The 19,588-nt window shown below is 31.0% G+C and overlaps 1 protein-coding gene and 1 non-coding gene across 2 annotated transcripts; both read left to right on the top strand.

The window, feature by feature from the left end:
* Positions 1-1,086: 1,086 nt before the first annotated feature.
* LOC113387156 lies at positions 1,087-1,205 on the top strand. Its single transcript, XR_003368110.1, has one exon. It is a non-coding gene; the product is annotated as a 5S ribosomal RNA (ribosomal RNA).
* A 2,992-nt stretch (positions 1,206-4,197) lies between these two features.
* LOC113384930 (26S proteasome regulatory subunit 6B) lies at positions 4,198-6,509 on the top strand. The gene is made up of 6 exons (XM_026622709.1): positions 4,198-4,302; positions 4,393-4,479; positions 4,544-5,102; positions 5,653-5,935; positions 6,151-6,345; positions 6,425-6,509. The coding sequence occupies exons 1-6, from the start codon at positions 4,270-4,272 to the stop codon at positions 6,507-6,509; spliced, it is 1,242 nt and encodes a 413-aa protein (XP_026478494.1). The 5' UTR covers positions 4,198-4,269.
* Positions 6,510-19,588: the final 13,079 nt, after the last annotated feature.

Raw genomic sequence — 19,588 nt, 5'->3', positions numbered from 1 at the left:
ATTTCAAAAACTTTAAATGTGTTATCAAAATAAATATTTATTATCAAACGGATTTCAGAAGATAATTAATGCAAGCATGCATTCAAACATACAAAGTAATGTGCATAGAATTGTGTTTAGTTCTTGGCAAAGGCAGGTCCAGCCGTTTTGGAGATACCGAGCTCAATGGCAGTTTTTGAGAGAACTAAGCATCCGATTTGAATGATTCAAAAAACTCTCTGCTTTGGAAAAATATTGCAAATTTTTTTTTTCAAAGAAATTCAAGATTAAATTTCAAGATTTTAATTTTAATTCTTGCTAAAGTTCTAAAGCTCACGTATATACTATAATGTGCACTAACCTAAAAAAATTATTTATAGAGAAGAAATTTTTACAAATACCGTATTTATTATATTTATATATAACCATTTATTATTTTATGTATGGAGTTTTTTTTATTACATAGTAATAATAATAATAATTAAAAAATATATTTTTTGTTTTTAATACACATATTTCAAGCATTTGAAACTATTAAAAAATATAACAAAAATCCGATAGACAATTTCTTTAAGGTTATGTCCTAACGAAATCAGGATCAACGTTTCGAGTCAGGATTAGATCAGGTTCTGAAACAAAAATTCTGAAGTCAAAGATAATGATATTAGGTTGTTAAATATCTCCCTTCCGCCTTTTTGTATGTAACCAAGAGCAAAAAAGCGGAAGGGAGATATTTGACAACCTAATATTATTAGTGATATGTTTTCATATGTAGGAATTGTAAGATCATGAACCCGAAACATATTTGTAATGGTTGTTTCAGTAAACTAATTGAATCTTATAGCTTCTGGATGAAATGTAGACAATCAATTGAGCAATTAGATAGTTTAACTGAAAGTACAGATTTATTAGGCGACGATGTAAATTATGTAAATTATTTAAATTATAATGTTAATGAAATCGAGTTTTCTACCATAAATGAAAAAGAATCTTATTTAAAGATTGATTTGGTTCAAGATAATGATGATGAAACAGCAAAACAAACCTCAAATACTGATGACCGAGGATACTGATGATTATATAAAGATTGTAAGTTTAGTTTAAATCGTCAACGATCATACCATGTTGAATACACCGGTTCTCGTCCGATCACCGAAGTTAAGCAACATCGGGCGTGGGTAGTACTTAGATGGAAGACCGCTTGGGAACACCACGTATCGTTGACTTTTTTTTTAAAGAATCACATAAAATACATTTTTGATTTATTTATTATATAATCAACCCACTAAAATCACTACTTTAAGGGTCTTAAATAGGGATCGCTCTATCTAAATATGCATTTCAGAATACTTTTCGTCACTGTTATATTGTCCAAACTTGTCTCACTATACTAACTTTTCTCATTTTTGTTTCTTAGCTTCTCGTTTACCTTTGATTGAGTATTTGCATTATTGGAACTCGATTGAAAATCAAATCAAATCCAATCAACTAGATTATATCTTTCCAAGTAGCAGCAACTTTTCATTTCTCTTTTTTACAAACTCGAGTTTGTAAAGGAAAAGATCTTTCCCGTTTGTGATTTTCACGTTTCCTTTTTCTTACGCAACATCAAAATTCAAATTTACAATCGTATTCAATAAATTTATTCCGACTGTGGTAAGTAAGGAATTTTTTTTTTTTGAACTATGCAACAAAGTTGAGATAAAAGCATTATTATTTTATATAATATTTAGAACAACCCACAACGCAGAAAGTTTTCTAATTATCGCACCATACAAGTATTATACAATGCAACATTATTATTTAATTTACTTCGTGTAGTGAGATTTAGGAAAATGATTATTAAGATAATTGAGCTTTAATTATTTTTATAGAATGCATCACGCGATTACTTGTCATATTTTTCGCATAAGTCGTTATTCAAGCATTTAATTTTATATAAGTTGGAAGAAAGTTCATATGTAAGACATAGATAATTGGACGCAATTAATTAAATATTACATACATAGTATTAATAATAACTATATATAATAATACGTGCATATCGATATATACTTTTTGCTCCATATTTAATTGAATAAACTATGTATCTACGTATTTAACAATAATGCCATGTGAGGATCATCTTTATCTTAAAGTTATCAACCAGCTTGAGCTTCTATATATAACTATATTAGATTGTTTTATTTCTAAGATAAGTAACATATTTTATAAATGAATATGAATTATATAACTAATTTTAGAATAGTAATTAAAAGTAACAGACACAAGAAAATAGAAAAAGCTGATAGCTACTTCTTTGTATCAAAGAAGTTGTTAGCATATGAATATGATAAATTGATTTATGGAATAATAACAATATGTTATAATTATTTATTTAAACCAATAATTCCCAAAGTGGATCCATGACAATTTTCAAGGGGTTCACGTTAGCAAAACAAAAATTTTGGGAGCCAAGAAATGGAAATGGATAGGTGGCAGATTACAACACACCAAGTTAATAGATATTCATTTATACTATTCTAACCTAAATAAAGTCATATACAACATTTATAAATAAACCAAGAAAGTAAAAAAATATTGTATATTTCTATATATCAATATCGGGTAAATAAGGTGTCCACAACACAAAATATATTGGGAATCTGGGATTTAAACTATTGTCGATTTGGACGTTTTCAAAGTATGCATTAATTAACTTCCCGTAGGGTAAGTTCATAGATAATGAAAAGGGTAAGTTATTGTAATCGTCCAAAACCCGAAATTAATTTTTTTTTGCATTTCTCTACGTTTTGAAGGTTTCTGAACAATTTGGCATACCTGAAAAAATGGATGTGTGTGTGTGTGTGAGTGTGTGTGTGTGTATGTATGTATGTATGTATGGACACAATGTTTCATCCACGTTTTCGGGCGCACGCATCAACCGATTTGAATGGTTCAAAAAACATTCGATTCTTATTGAAAGGGAGATGTGCTGATTGGCAAAGACATTTCCAGCCGTTTCGGAGTTACGGAGCGAAGAGTGCAAGAAAATGAAATCGAGTTTCTGAGTTAACGGAGCATCCGATTTGAATGATCCAAAAACATTCACTTCGTAATGACGAGAAGAAGTGGTGATTAGTTTTTGACAAAGGCAGGTCTAGCCGCTTTCAGAGATACCGAGCTAAATGTCCAAAAAATGGCAGTTTTTGAGAGAACTAAGCATCCGATTTGAATGATTCAAAAAACTTCTTGCTTGTGTTGACAAAGCGATTGCTTTTGAGAAAAAAAAAATTTTTTTTTATTTCAAATTTTTTTTAGCACGATGCCATACACCACTAGTTTATTCTATTTTTTTAAACTCCCTGAAAGTTTTTTTTCGACAAGAAATTGCTAATTTTATGTTTTCTCGACGTTTCAAGACATTCTGAATTGTTTAAGACAAAAATTCTGAACCAATATTAAGAATCCAAAAACTGTTCAAAAGATCATAGGTGCAAATCGTACTAGGGCCTTTTTCGTAATTAAATGATAAAAAAATGTTAACATGACTAATGAAAGAGTTCATTATGTAAACGAACATCTTTAACCAGTGGCGTCGGAACCAAATTTTTGATGGGTGGGCTCGTTTTTTTTTTTTTGAATTTTTGAAATTGATGGGTGGGCTGAGCCCCTCCATCAAAATTCATGGGTGGGCTCAAGCCCACACAGCCCACACGGTTCCGACGCCACTGTCTTTAACCATTAAGGTTTCATAAGCGCGCACTATAATTAATATAATTTAATTCACCGTTTTATTGAAATTCGAATAACAATATAAAATATATTAAAATATATTAATATATAAATAATTTTAATAGCATATATAAGTTAATAGTGAAGGCAAAAATTTTGTTTTCGAACTAAACAGTTAAAATTTAAGTCACTTACGTCAAGTTAAAAAATGTTGTGTCAAACTACTCACTTGTCATAGCCAGTCCTAGTTTTGACATTTAAACAGCCAATAACATCTTTTCACATTGCATTTCATTATATAACATTAAGTTTATAAATTGATACACGTATTTAAAAAAAAAACACTTATTTTAACACACAATCTTGAATTTGATGAGATTTTTCAACTAAGTTCCAACGGGAATAAAATTGTTTGAATACATTGGCGCCATCTTGCCAACAGTAGTACCACTATATTTTTGTAGTTTTAATGTTGGCATTAACGAAAATGCTGAAGCTAGCTGAAGCGATTGTCATCAAGACAAATCTTTAAAAATCTACAAGTCATTTAATCAAAGTTGATCATATTTAAGTAAAATGGAAGAAATCGGTATTTCATTACCCGATAAGGTGATTTATGATAATATGAATAATGAATTAAACGCAGAAAATAATTTAGTTTTTTGGTTTGTTTTAATATATAACCTGGACTTCTTTTAGGATGAGGTTACTGACTCAAAAATTGTAAAGGAAACAACGCAATCTTTGGAAGATTTAGACACAGAAGATTTATATACTAAATATAAAGTAAGCACTTAATTATAAAATATGCTAAAATAATTTTTATGTTAACATACTTATAAAACTTTAGAAACTCCAACGTATGCTTGAATTTCTCGAAGTTCAAGAAGAGTACATAAAAGATGAACAAAGAAACCTCAAAAAAGAATATCTCCATGCCCAAGAAGAAGTTAAGCGTATACAATCTGTTCCTTTAGTCATAGGCCAATTCTTAGAAGCAGTAGATCAAAACACAGGCATTGTTGGCAGTACAACAGGATCCAATTACTATGTACGCATTTTGTCTACGATTGATAGAGAACTTCTTAAACCATCTGCAAGTGTAGCTTTACACAAACACAGTAATGCATTAGTCGATGTGTTGCCGCCAGAGGCAGACAGTTCAATTTCTATGTTGCAAGCCGATGAGAAACCAGATGTACAATACAGTGATATTGGTGGAATGGATATGCAGAAACAAGAAATTCGTGAAGCTGTAGAACTGCCATTAACACACTTCGAATTGTACAAACAGATTGGTATAGAACCCCCAAGAGGAGTTTTGATGTACGGGCCACCAGGTTGTGGTAAAACTATGTTAGCCAAGGCAGTTGCACATCACACTACCGCAGCCTTTATCAGAGTAGTTGGTAAGCTATCAACTACTACTCTTTTGTGTGTTATTGTTTTTATTTTGATAAAAATGAAATGAAAATATTGATTATTTATTGGTGGCAGTATTTCAATTTGCCATTTATTTATTCATTATTAAATAATGTGCATTATTAATACTGCAATGTAGGCCAACCATAATATTCATACTATCAAAATATTCCCATATTTCTTATAGATTGCATAATTTGATTATTTTGAATAACTCAAGCATTTAATTTTAAATACATGAGTGTATTTTTTATATAACTAGAGATAATGTTTCGAATAATCAAAACAATATGACCTTGCTGTCAGTTTTTTCATCTGTTTATTTAAAAACATAAAATCATATTCATTCGTTTATCATTATGTATAGTTATGTTTGACTGCCAGTTTCAATTTTGAGGTATTATGAATTATGAAATGTTTAAAACACATTTAATATAGAAAGTTAATGTTATCAATCACCATTTATCAATGTTATTTAAAAAAAACGTGGGACTGATCTGGTTACTTGTGGCATTAAGCAATTTAATTTTTTCTCAGGATCTGAATTCGTGCAGAAGTACCTTGGTGAAGGTCCTCGCATGGTGAGAGATGTATTTCGTCTAGCTAAAGAGAACAGTCCAGCTATAATTTTTATTGATGAAATTGATGCAATTGCCACAAAACGTTTTGATGCGCAAACTGGTGCTGATAGAGAAGTTCAACGTATTCTTTTGGAGTTGCTGAATCAGATGGATGGTTTTGATCAGACTACTAACGTTAAAGTAATAATGGCTACAAACAGAGCTGATACATTGGATCCTGCTTTATTGAGACCGGGAAGGTAAATCTAATTTTACACTAAATAAATAAAACCTTAGATACAGAAATGTGGAAATATGGTGCAAACTCGATTCACAGATATGGTTATGTCATTGTAAATTTTAAGTTTTAGCAACTACTTCACATTATATTACCAAACAAAAATTACATAGGTAATGCATATAGAAGAACGAATTCAATTCTATTTATTTAATATTTACTTTTTTTTTCAAATAGATTGGACCGAAAGATCGAGTTTCCACTACCTGATAGAAGGCAAAAGCGTTTAGTTTTCTCAACAATCACAGCTAAAATGAATCTCTCAGAGGAAGTTGATTTAGAGGATTATGTAGCAAGACCTGATCGTATTTCGGGCGCTGATATCAATGCTATTTGCCAAGAAGCTGGTATGCATGCTGTCCGAGAAAATAGGTATGTATTCAATAAAATCAATTTCAATAGAAATAGAAAAGCAGTAAATTATATTGCATATTTTTCTTTAATTTTTTAGGTATATTGTTCTGGCTAAAGATTTTGAGAAAGGTTACAAAAATAACATAAAGAAAGATGAGAGTGAACATGATTTCTATAAATAGATATTACAATTAATTAATAATAATTTGTATTACAAAAATAATTTTAATAATAAAATATTGCTGATTGTATTTTGATGTAATTCAATATTCTGTTTTATTTGAAGAATATGCAAATTGCAAAAAATTTGCAAAGTAGTGGATTTTGATAACTATAATAATGAAGATAGAAGATCTATTCATTTTAATTGTTACTTGCAATTTGATTCAATTGTTAATCGAGTTTTTCAAAATTTACCATTTTCAAGTTGATTTGATTGTTTAAATACGTTTGCTTGATAGTTTTGATTATTTGTAAAGTTGTACAGTCAATTTTGAAAATGGTTTGACCTTTCATAAACATATTTTCTTTTTAAATCGTTTTATTTTTAATTATCATAAATACTTATTTGTTGGTACTATTTAATTGTCGAAAGACTATTAAAATAATACATATTTTATTCCTTTAAAATGAAAGCTTATTAAACTATTATAAAACATTCATAATTTATTAGTAATGATATAGATCAGTAATTCTTAAAGTGATCTGTGATAGCAAGGGTTTATGATAACTTGCAACGAAAATAAATTTTGGGGTCCACAAATTGAAAATGATATGCTGATAATTTAATATTAAAAACAGATTCAATAATAAATAAATGTATATAATCAATATATTTTTATTTCAAGTTTTTAATACTTAGAAAAACTGTTAGAAATTTAGCAAAAAATCAATATTAATATTGGAAATAATAATTATCGATATTGGCGATCCGAAGCGAAAAACATCGCAAAGTAAAAATAAAAATTTGGGAACGATTTTGATTTGTTTTCTAATATTTATTTTGATTGAAACGCTTATTTATTTACTTAGATTTTGCGTATCATTTATTCTCCAAAGTATTGTTAAACTTGTCTAATTGTAAGACGTGAAAAAAACGTGTCTCGTGTTTGGTAATTGATCATTTGATGTAAAATTTCCATTGAGTGAATGACCTTAGCATATAGTGCTTTATCTGGAACAATTTAGTTCCCGTCCCAGTTTTCATGGTTGCATTAATTATTGAAATGATACCGTGCCATGTGCGGCATGTTTTTATTTATATTGTTACAATATAAGTGTACTTACATACTTATTTATACTTTATCTATTAATGTGACTGACTTGTGAGTAGAGCTGCAATAGAACATTCACATAATAACGCACAATCGATATTGAAATTTGATTTAAAATTCAAAGTGGAGATGGATTTCTTATCTAAAAGTAAAATGGATGGTTGATACAATTTAATTAAAAACATGAAATTGTTCAAAGAGAAATCTTGATAAAATTTGCAACTTCACATTTAAGCGGTTTTATTTTATGGTTAAGAAACAGTAAATAAAACGTCTTGTGTTTCTTCGTAATAAATCGTTTTGAGCCAAAATTTAATCTTTATTTGCGGCTTTCTCAAAAGCGGTTGCACCGATTTAAAAAATTTAAAAACAACCTGAACAGTTTTGGCCGAGACGCTTCTTAAAATTTGTTTTTAAAGAAAAGCACGCATTTTTGTTCATACTTTCGTCCAATAGATACTGAACCGATTTTGAAAATTCAATAACTTCGAAATATATCTGGGCGAGTATACGATGCTAATAAGGTAATCTCAGGTTTGGGGATAGCGATTCTAAAGTATATCATCGCAATTTTCAAATTTTCGGACTTAAACCTTAAACCCTTTCTTGTCACAATATTTTCAAGTGAAAACAGATGTTACTACTGCTTGATATCAATTACAAGACCAAAGTAGTTATCACTGAGCCACAGAAAAGCCCTTATGATTAAATTCAAAGCATAATTTACTATTATTTGGTTATTAGCACAAGACCATAAAAAATGATGTCAGCATAAAACTTTTATTAACCATACCATGTGCATCAAAATAAACAAAATAAAAATAAAAACAAAAACAATTATTGTAAACAAATCAAAAATATTGACCTCTGAATGAATATTTACTTCTAATTTAAAACCATTTAAAAAGAAAGTTCTAGTTTCAATATGTCCTATAAGACCTTCATATTTTTATGACGTTACTTTGTATTATCTATTCAATAAAATCTGTTATCGGCTTTGTTCACGTGTGCTTCAATTAACTGTCTTACTTTTGAACACTTGCAGAGTAAACCAACCTAAGTAACTGGTATCATATCCGTATTATTGTTCGTATCCGTATTATAAATCTCTTTATAAATTTATAATAATATTATGGTCACAATGTTTTCTCATTAAGTACGAGCAACGAGTGTTGTCCATGGACAACATTCACTCGACTACTTACGTACATGAGAGTAGTCCATGGACTAAATGTTGGTTTGCCTTTGTTTCAAGATTTGTTACTATTTTTTTTTATTCATTCCATATTATATAACAATCAGAGTTATATACAGACTTTATAAGTTATAAGACTTTATAAGTTGAGTAATGGGTAAGAGTAGGTCGACCATTGTTTGACTCAGCGGGTAACGCATGGGCCTAAACCCGCTGGATTATAAATTGGCCCATAATGGGCTTATAATAACCCGGTAGGCTGTAAATGGAACCAAACAAGTTGATCATTGTTTGACCCGTGCTGTATGGGATGGCTAAATTACACATAATAATAAAAAAAATAATCACAAAAAGAAACAAAAGAGAAAAAAAATACAAATGAAGAAAAATAAATAAATAAAAATTTTTTTTTTTTTTTTTTTTTTTATTTCTGTTAATTTTACAATCAGATTACAATACAATCTATAAGTTAAAAGTTATGGTATTGAAAATCAAAATCAAAAAGAAAAAAAAATAGAATAAAGGAAATTAAGAAAAGAAATAGAATAAATGAATGAATAAATAATAATTAAAATAATAGTATTAATAATAAAAACGATAATCAATAATAAATAATAATTAAAAATAACTTGTTTGAAAATTTTCCTGTGCGAAACAGGGAAATTATGTTGTTGACGGTAGATCACTGGGCCATTTTCTTTTCAGGCGTTTTAATTTTTCGGCTGTTTGTACTATTTGCATTTCCGGATTGACGTGTGCATCCAATTTGTTTTGAAAGATAAAACTTCTGTTCTTAATAACTTCCGCCACTGTTGGAATTTTTAGGTCTTTATGGATCATGTGGTTGGTCATAAACCACGGAGCCTTACAAATCATTCTCAGAGTTTTGTTTTGTACTCTCTGGATTATTTGAATGTTACTCTTGCTGGCGCAGCCCCATAGCTCTATCCCATAAGTCCATATTGGGATTATTATTGCTTTGTATAAGAGGAGTTTATTTTCTAGAGACAGTTTAGATGATCTTCTCATTAGCCAGTTTATTTCCTTCAGTTTCAAATCTATTTGTTTTTTTTTCTTTAAAATATGCGTTTTCCAATTTAGTTTACTGTCTAAATGTATTCCCAGGTATTTTACGGAATCCTGGTTTGGTATAATTGTCTTGTTCAAATACAAGTCAGGACTTGTGTGACTTCTCAGTGAAATGATGAGGTGTTGAGATTTCTTAGCGTTAGTTTTTATGTTCCATTTATTTAGCCATAGTTCTATTTTCGCCAGGTAATTTTGAAGTAAAAAAGTAGCTGTTGTTACATCTTCATGACTTGAGGTTATAGCAATGTCATCAGCATAGGTGCTTATCGTTAATGTCGGATCGAGTGGCATATCACTGGTGTATAGCAAATATAGTATTGGACTGAGAGCACTGCCTTGCGGAACACCGGAATGAATTGGTTTTGGAGGCGAGAGTTCTTCATTTTCTTTAATTTGAAAGGTTCTATTTGATAAGTAAGATTCCAAAATTGTGAAATATTTTGGAAATGTTTTCTTTAATTTATATAATAATCCCATGTGCCAAACTTTGTCGAAGGCCTGGCTGATGTCTAGAAAAACTGCTACACAAAATTCTTTTTTATTCAGGGCTGTGAGGATTGAGTTGGTTATTCTGTTGCATTGCTGTATTGTTGAGTGATGTCTTCTAAAACCAAATTGATGGTTAGGTATCCAGGATTCTTCGGGATGATCTTCTAGTAGTCTTTGTAAAATTAATCTTTCGAATACTTTTGATAGGGATGGAAGCAGGCTTATAGGTCTATAAGATTTTACGTCAGATGAATCTTTGTTTGGTTTTGGGATCATTATGATTTTTGCATTCTTCCAAACAGATGGCCAGTAGTTAAATTGAAGAATGGAGTTGAAAATGGATGTGATAAATAATAGACATTTTGGTGGAAGTTCTTTTAACATTTTAGGAGAAACTTGATCGTTTCCGGGGGCTGATTTTGATTTGATAACTTTGATTTTATTTTTGATTTCACTTGGTTTAAAAGGTCTTATCATAGACGTTTGGCAATTTCCTTGAAGCGCATTCAATATTTCAATTTCAGGTGACAAGTTTTGTTTTTTGAAAACATCAATCAAGTATTCTGCGAATGCTTTACACTTTTCAGCGTCACTTTTAGCCCAAGTTATGTGGTTCTGAGAGCAAACTTTGAGAGGCGATTTCGACATTACAGGTTTATGTTTGTTCTTTATAGGTTTCCAAATAGAGGCATCATATCTATTTAGCTGCGAAACATATGAATTAAAGGAATCATTCTTCCAAATGGCGATGATTTTCTTTAATTTATTGCTAATTTGGTTAAAACTACTTTTGTCCTCCGGCCAATGAGTTTGTTGCCACCTCCGCCTGGCCTTCCTCTTTGCAGCTATTAATCTTTTTATGTCGGATGGTATTACTTGATTATCTTTTCGTGGTGGGATACTTGGTGTTGATTCAACGCATGCGTCAATGATAGTTTTATTCAAAAACAAAACTTGATTATCAATTTCATCAGCGAGTTTCGGGCGTTGAATTAGCTTAATTTTTGAATTTATAATGTTTCTGAAATTGTTCCAGTCAGTAAATTTATTGAATAAACTGCAAGGCCGATAAACAGGAATCGGACTTGAAAAATAGGTTAAAAGAATTGGGGAATGGTCGGAAGATAAATCAAAGTTAGGTTCAATAATGAGTTGCGATGTTGGAATACCTTTTATTATGAAGAAATCAAGCAAATCTGGAATTCTATTAACATCGGTTGGCCAATATGTTGGTTGACTAGTAGTTATATGTGAAGCATTTATTTGATTTATTGATGTTAGTAGTTCTTTTCCTTTGGCAGTGGTTAGTCTTGATCCCCATGATGTGTGTTTGCAGTTAAAATCACCTCCGACAATGAATTTATTGCCTAAACTGCTGAAAAATGAAGTATAATCAGCGGCTAAAATTTTATGTCTTGGCGGACAGTAAATAGATGCTAGTGTTATATCATAAATTTTCGTTTGCATAGAGATTAAAGAAGCTTGTATAGTCTCTGATTGAACAGGGGGCAAGGTGTGGTGTTTAATATTGTTTTTTATAAGAATTGCTGCTCCTCCATGACATTTCCCATCCGGGTGATTTGCAGAATAGGTTATGTAGTTGTGAATGTTGAAATATGATTTATCGTTGAAGTGAGTTTCGGAAATTAGTAGAATATCGACTAGATTGAGTTTTAGAAATATTTCCAATTCGTATTTACGTTGAATGACGCCGTTTGCGTTCCATTGACATATTTTAATTGCTTCTACCATTATTTAATTTGTTTACTAAAATGGTTAGCATATTGAGAATAGTTGAATTTTGTTGGTACATTTGTTGGAACATAATTTTGAACTCGGTTAAGAATTCATTTATTGGAGTGGAAGAATCTGGTGATGAGTTTTGAAAGGAACGATTATTTTTAGTGGCATCGGCGTAAGATACGTTGTTAAGATTTGAACGATTTCCATTTGTAGGAAATGTTTGTTTTATATTTGATTCAGTAGTATGTTGAGTGTAAGTCGGATTTGAGTAAACTGCATTTCGGTTTGTTAATCGAACCTCTTGTTTATACTTCTGAGCGTATAAATTTTGATATACGGGACAACCTTTGTAACTCGAAACATGGTCTTGATCACATAAGGTGCATTTGGCTGGAAGATGAGGCTCTTTTTTACATTTTGCAGTCTCATGAAAATCTGAGCATTTCAAACAGCGGTGGATATGATGGCAATATGCCTTGGTGTGACCATACTTTTGGCAACGGCTGCATTGTACTATTCGTTTGTGAATTCTAGGTGGTTCAATTTTTATAATTGAGTTTTTAAATTTAGTTATGTTAAATACATACTTGTTATTATCAGCTGGTTCTAAGTCAATGTAGAACAAGTTAAGTGGTTCGTTATCATATTTACTTCTAATATTAGTTATGTTTCTTACTACGTGTCCCGATTTGAGCAGTTCTGATTTTATTTCTTCAATGGGTGTTGAATGGTGGATATATCTACTTACTGCTCGAAATGCTCTTTCTTCTTTAAGTTGAAAAGTGTGAAACTCGGCTTTCTTGGTTATTAATAACTTCACTAGATGTCTATATGAGTCAGAATTTGAGCACTGGATTTTAATTGAATTATCAAGCATGCATTTATAGTAATATTGTTTTTCGTTTAACACTTTTTTTATGTCGTTGAACATGTCGTTAATATCAGAAACGTTTGAAACAAAGATCGGCGGAGGTTTGACAATTTTTTCGGGTTCATTCGACGTGTTTTCTAATATACTGAATCTATTCCTTAGTTCTATGGGCGTTCTAGGATCTTGTGTTTTTCTTTTTTTCGATTTTGAAGCTATTTGCCAAGGAATATTGTCTTCTTCCATTGTTATTTCGGTCTCCTCTAAATTCAAATTAGTTGACATTGTGTTAGGTTGTATTTTGTTTTTTAATTGGCCTTCATCGAATTCGCAGTTTGAACTTGGCATATTATTATTCTCTTGAAGTGTTTTCATAAATGAAAACTATAATATCACTTAACGTACCCCCATATGGGGATACAATTAAAAAAGTATTTAAATTGTGATCACTTTTGTGGATTAATTTCACTTTCACAGTAAATGAACTATGATTATAGATTGAATCTGTATGTAAAATATAAACAATCTATTCAAACAATTTACAAAACAAATGAAATGGAATAAAAAAATAAAACAAATTGTAATAATTGCTCCAATAAGTAATTGACTATAAAAAACTTTTTTTTACATTCAGTCTATAGGCAGTTTCTTGTGTAGTCTTCTTATAGGCGGACTATCTACAAGATTATTTGTTACTATGAGTTAAGTTATTGATGATGCTAGTCTTTTGATCACATTTTTATTGATATTAATAACTTAAAAAAGCTTAAAATATATAGTTATGCTAGGTCCGTTCAGTAGCGCGACATGTTGTTCCGTACAGCAGTGTCCCTCCTACTGAAAACACTCCCGTATCGAAAGGGTTAATTTCAAATTGCTTCATTACGTGTCTTTTCATCATAGTTATACCATGGACTCAAATTTTTGAGTAAAATGAATTACCTTATATACAGTGGTGTTGTGCTAATATTTTTTTGCCGGAACGCTAAAATAAAAAAACCGGTTCATAAACCGGTTCAAAAACCGGTTCTCATGTTTGTTCCGGTTTTGTTCAAAAAGGAAAGAAACAAAAACTATTAAAAATCCATTTTATGCACATATATGTATGTTTATTACAATAATAGTAACATTTAATAAAAATTAATTAAATTATAATTTATAAAATTCACTTATTAAATCATTTTCTGTACGCAGCAATTTCTTTAAATTTTTTTTGCCGAAACGTGTTCCGGCCCAAAAATGATTTACCGGAACAACGTTCCGGCGCGTTCCGGCTCAACAACACCACTACTTTTATAATAGAAAGGCTTCCAAGTCTGAAATATTTACTAGCCATGATGGAAAAATGTTGTTAACACCTGAATAATAGCATTAAACTAATAACGTACATTATTTGCTGACCATAACATTTGCGGCCCTGAGCTCGCGATAATAGCAGCGACCGCACCGGCCCGAGAAGTAATATCGCCGCTACGCGTCCTTCCCGCCGGCGCACAACCAAGTCAAAGGTAGACAAACTTATAGCGACGTCATTGAAGATGCCATTACTGCGTCACATGAAATTATTAGGCATAGTTCACATGACAGGCGTTTTAACTTTTCTCTTATATATTATTAGAACAGCGATGAGAACTTGAGGGTTCAATAAGCTGTGGTGATGATTCAACTTAACTATATCAGATTTACAGAAGACAACCCAAACTGTATCCCAAACCCCTATCTATATGCAGCAACAATGCTGGCAACGGCTATTTTCGCTTGGACACGAATTGCTAACATCACTTCCAAGTGAATACCCATGTCACTGCTGCTTGACATCAGGCTGTATGCTGGGATTTTGATGAAATTTGGCATAATGGTAGATTTTATGCCCAAATGGTAGTGGTAAATTTTATGCCCAAACTTACTCTGGTAAAATATTAAAGGTCTATTTACCACGGTCAGTTTGGGCATAAAATCCACCATTATGCCAAATTTCATCAAAATCCTAGACGAGCAACGCGCGTATCCTCCTTGTTAGTGTCCATTTCGTTATTGCATATATTTTTGCAAGTTATACCACTATAGTTATGAAATATATAGCATTTGCAGCTCGTTAAAACTAAAACTTCTCTAAATGGGAAAAAAATTTATTCCAATTGCCATCATTGGTAACAATTTTACCTTTAATTTTAAAACAATGAAAATGAAATGTAGAGTAAAATACTAATTAAAACTGTTAAGTGGGTATTCTGGTCTAGAATTTGTAAAAAGTCGATTTTATACTTTCTTATATTTGTAAATTTCAACTATTGCAGGATTTGTGCACTGAATGATTTTACAAAATTTAGATTACTTACAGAGATATACTTACAAGCTATGTGATTACGATAATTTTCTTTTGTTTTCTTACGCCTTTCCTTTGCTCGAAACTGTCTTTTTTGATACGATACCCACGATTTTTTAATTTCTACTAGAGCGATTTACTTGAAAAATTTTCGCTAAGGAAACAAAGGAGGATTATCGTAACCACATAACTATATTTCTGAAAGTAGTCTAAATTTTGTAAAATCCTCTAGTTAGAATCTTCTTTATAGACCACTCTTCAGCATAAACTACGTTAATTTTCAAATTCCCATTTTACCTAATTAAAAAAATCGAGAAAAATAAAATGGTTTTTACATTTACGTCCGTTATTTGCGGTAGAGTCAGACTCTCCACTTCATTGCCTTCTAGAATTGAAACTTAATTGTACTGATTTGTTCAATTTTTTTTCGAAATTCTCAAAACATTAATTAAAAGCTTGTAAAAAAATGTAGCAAAAATATTGTTTGCAATTTTTGCGGCCTTACAAAAATCGCATTATATTCATGTCTCTAGATCAGAATAGCTTATTAAATTAATTGAGTAACATCACTACAAACATTGCTTTAATATTACAATCACAAGGAAATCAATGAATTATTTTAATCGTTCCTTACCCGTGGAAAATTTGCAAATACAATTGCAAAGTCGAATAAACTTGACGAATTCAATGTCAACGACTTTTGCGCACACATATATCGAACTCAATCATCGGCATCAACAATGTTATTTTAAATGTTTTAATAAATATTTATTACTTGAACTTATTCAGCGATATGGTTTGTGATTACAAATTTTGTGTCACAAATTACATTATATGCAAATGTGTATATTTATTTTGTAACATATACACAACATATGTATAATAATCTGCTACGCTATTGTTTACGAAATGGAGCAAAATAATTTTGTTGTTGTTTGATGTAGTTGTAGTATTTATAGAATTGAATTCGCAGAAAACGTTATATAGGGTTATATTATAATATACGCAGTGCTTCTAAAGTAGAAGGATTCAATTACAACGCGAAATTGTTTATTTTATAATTCGACTGCAGTTTTATTCATCATATGTTTATGATTATGTAGTCACTCACCTTTTCATATGTTCATACAGTCAGCTACATTCAATTAAAGTTTTAACCAAATCTATTTTGCATAATTGTATTTTTTCTAGTCCGCGTAGATAAGTGATTAGCTTGGCTTTCCAAAAGATTCAAAATTTGATACCTGATATCAAGTAGTAGTGACATCGGTTTGCATTTGAACGTATAGTTAGCAGTATGTTTCTATATGGAAATTGCTTTTTAGGTTATTGCAATTAGACAGAAGACCGTGAGGTTGCGTTCAGTATTAATGAACCTTTCATTGAAGAAAAAAAAAATAGTTAAATTCATTAAAGTTTGGAAGGATAAGCCGCGATTTCAAGGCATACACTGTGAATGTTCTAACACGTGTCAGTGTAATATATATAATTAATACCATTGCAGATATAGTAAAAGCAAAAGTATTTTTCGAAATAAAAAGATGAAATTTTTTGTGTCCATTTTTTACTCATATTGGAAAATTTTTGTATACTCTTCAAGGCATATGCCACTTGCGACTTACACCTAGTATTTGTTATATTCTCATAGGGTAAGTTATAGTAATTGAAAAAACATCTGAAAATTTTGACGTACCTTAGAAAAAATTGATGAATGTGTGCGTGCGGATATAAATTTTTGTCGACGATTTCGGGAACACGGATTAAGTGAATTGGATAATTCAAAAACATTCATATCGTATTGAAGAATAAGAGAAACTGATTAGTTTTTGGCAAAGAGAGGTCCAATCGTTTCCAAGATGCAGGGCAAAAAATGCAAAAAATGGTAATTGTATTTCTGAGAGAACAGAGTGTCGAATTTGAATGATTTGAAAAACATTTTATTTGTATTGTCGAAATCGAGCGGTTTCGGGAATTCAGAAAAAAAGTAAGAAAAACGCGATTTATTGGCCAAAAATGATCCGTAGACATTTGCTCGCACAAATTATCGAATATTGTAAAGATTTTATGGTCCAGTCATTTGGTCTCCAAAAAATTGGTGGTCTTGTAGATTTTGAGCTGCTATTTACGAATATCAACTTTGCCACCTCGAATTTTCACGGCAAGTCGCCGCCATATTGGAAAAATGGCGTCCAAAACCAGTTTTTTTTAAAAATATTTCTTATTCGGCCCATTGTACAATAAAATTAACCATGTACAAATTAAACTAGATTAAATTTCCTACAATTCATTCAATAACCGTTTTTTTTTTGTAAAATGAATAGTTTCAGAGTATGTCTTTGCTGCTCTCGGCGCCATATCAAATCTCTCTATATTCGACTGCTCTCTGAACTTGACCACATTCTCTTTAATAAATAAATAGTTTTAATGTTAAATCAAGCGAATAAGGCCTAGAAACAAAATAGTTAAATATTTTTCTGTTTTCATTTCTGATAATTGAACACTTCAATGGCAAAATAGCTATATACGAAATTAAACTAGAGAAACCTTACTCAATATCTTTTATTTTGTTAAACCGACGGTACATACTGAATATCAAAACATTTTTATAAGATTGTTAAGCTAAAAACTTATATTGTAAAAACAGAAAAACCAAGAAAAACTAAAATTTTGAAAAAAAAAATAACTTTTTTTCAACATGCCGCCATTTTGTCAATTTTTAATTTTTTTGTTTGCCAGAGGGTCATCGTTCAGACAATATGTTTTAGTTTAACGAGAATTTTTTTTAATGTTTTATCAACCGAGTAGGCTGCAATCACTCCAGCAATAGAGGACGTTTTTTTTGGCGCCGCCGAAGATCGCGTGTCATTTCGAAAATATTTAATAATTTATTTCAAAAATTTTACTGTGTATTCTCAAAACTTGTATAAATGTACCTTCAAAATTTTAAAGAGATGGATTCACTAGTTTTTTTTTAATTTCCAAAAATGGCCTTTTTTTAGGTTGTCACACTAGGTGTGCCCCTTAAGGCACGATGCCATACACCACTAATTTATTTTCTATTGATAAAAGTAGTCCCAATGCTTCGTAGCCAATGTAAAGTAGTGTCCAGTGCATAAAAATTCTGCAAATCATGCCGTCCACCTGTCAAAATGTCTTTTATATGACATCTATCGACACATTGCGAATGCCATCAGGGATAAAAAAAATTCGATGTCCGTAAATATTTCAATGTGTTCAAACAAGTGTGAGTGTCTTCAACTTCAACATAGATAAATGTGCACCCACGCGGTCTTGTTCCATATTCAATGTTAAGCGCGCGACACAGTAACGTAGCCTTGCGATCTGAGGCTACGTGGAAAATTACTACGATATTAATAAGCCGACGCCGACAGGTATATATTGTGGCATTCGAAATATTAGGTAATAATTGTTCATCTTGTATACGACGAGATCGTGTACGTGGGCAAATATTTCTTACTCGCCTTCTGCCAAAGTATACATGACCATAAATGCTACAAATATTTAACAAGGTTGTAATTAATGTCACGAATGCTTCTGGTGCTGTGGATAAAATAATGGATTTAGAACTTATTGAAGCTAGAAGTTGATATATATTATTGTTTGATTTTCCGCAACTTGAAGTATATTTGACAATTTTAATTAAAATGTTGCTAATATATTTGTTGTATTGCTATATTTGGATAAAAAAATGCTGATTGTAATACCGAAGAGTTGGACAAAATTATTATCTTAAGTATCCTATAAGCTGTTGAGCTAATTTGACCAATCAACAAAATTTGAACAATTTCGTCGGATTTACAGATGGCAACCCAGATAGTTTTTTTGGTGGGCGTCCACTAACCACGTGAGGTTTTTAGGGGGGGGGGGGGTTAGTCAAAAAATCACACAATATCACGTGGGGGAGGGAGGGGTAAAGTAAGATATCACGTGTATTTATTTTTTAACTATTATTTTAAAAAAAGTTCAAACATTTTCAAAAAATTTACTTTTTTTTCACGTACCTAAAAATACATGTGATGTTTGTGGGGTGAGGGGGGGGGTAATTTTGAATATCACCATGTATCACCAAGGTGAAGGGGGGTCCAAAAATCCACAAAAACTCGTTCACGTGATCAATGGACGCCACCGAGAGATAATATCTCTATGTGATAAATTTTATTATTACAATTTTTGTAATAGGACGAACCTTTCATTGATGCAGCCATGCCGGACCCATCTAAATTTCTAAGTGAAAACCGATATCACTACTGCTTGAC

Source organism: Ctenocephalides felis, unplaced genomic scaffold (genome assembly GCF_003426905.1).
Source record: "Ctenocephalides felis isolate EL2017-DRISC unplaced genomic scaffold, ASM342690v1 CF-g0.4_SCAFFOLD_03571, whole genome shotgun sequence".
Classification (NCBI taxonomy): Eukaryota; Metazoa; Arthropoda; class Insecta; order Siphonaptera; family Pulicidae; genus Ctenocephalides; species Ctenocephalides felis.
This window is presented reverse-complemented; position numbering and strand designations above follow the sequence as displayed.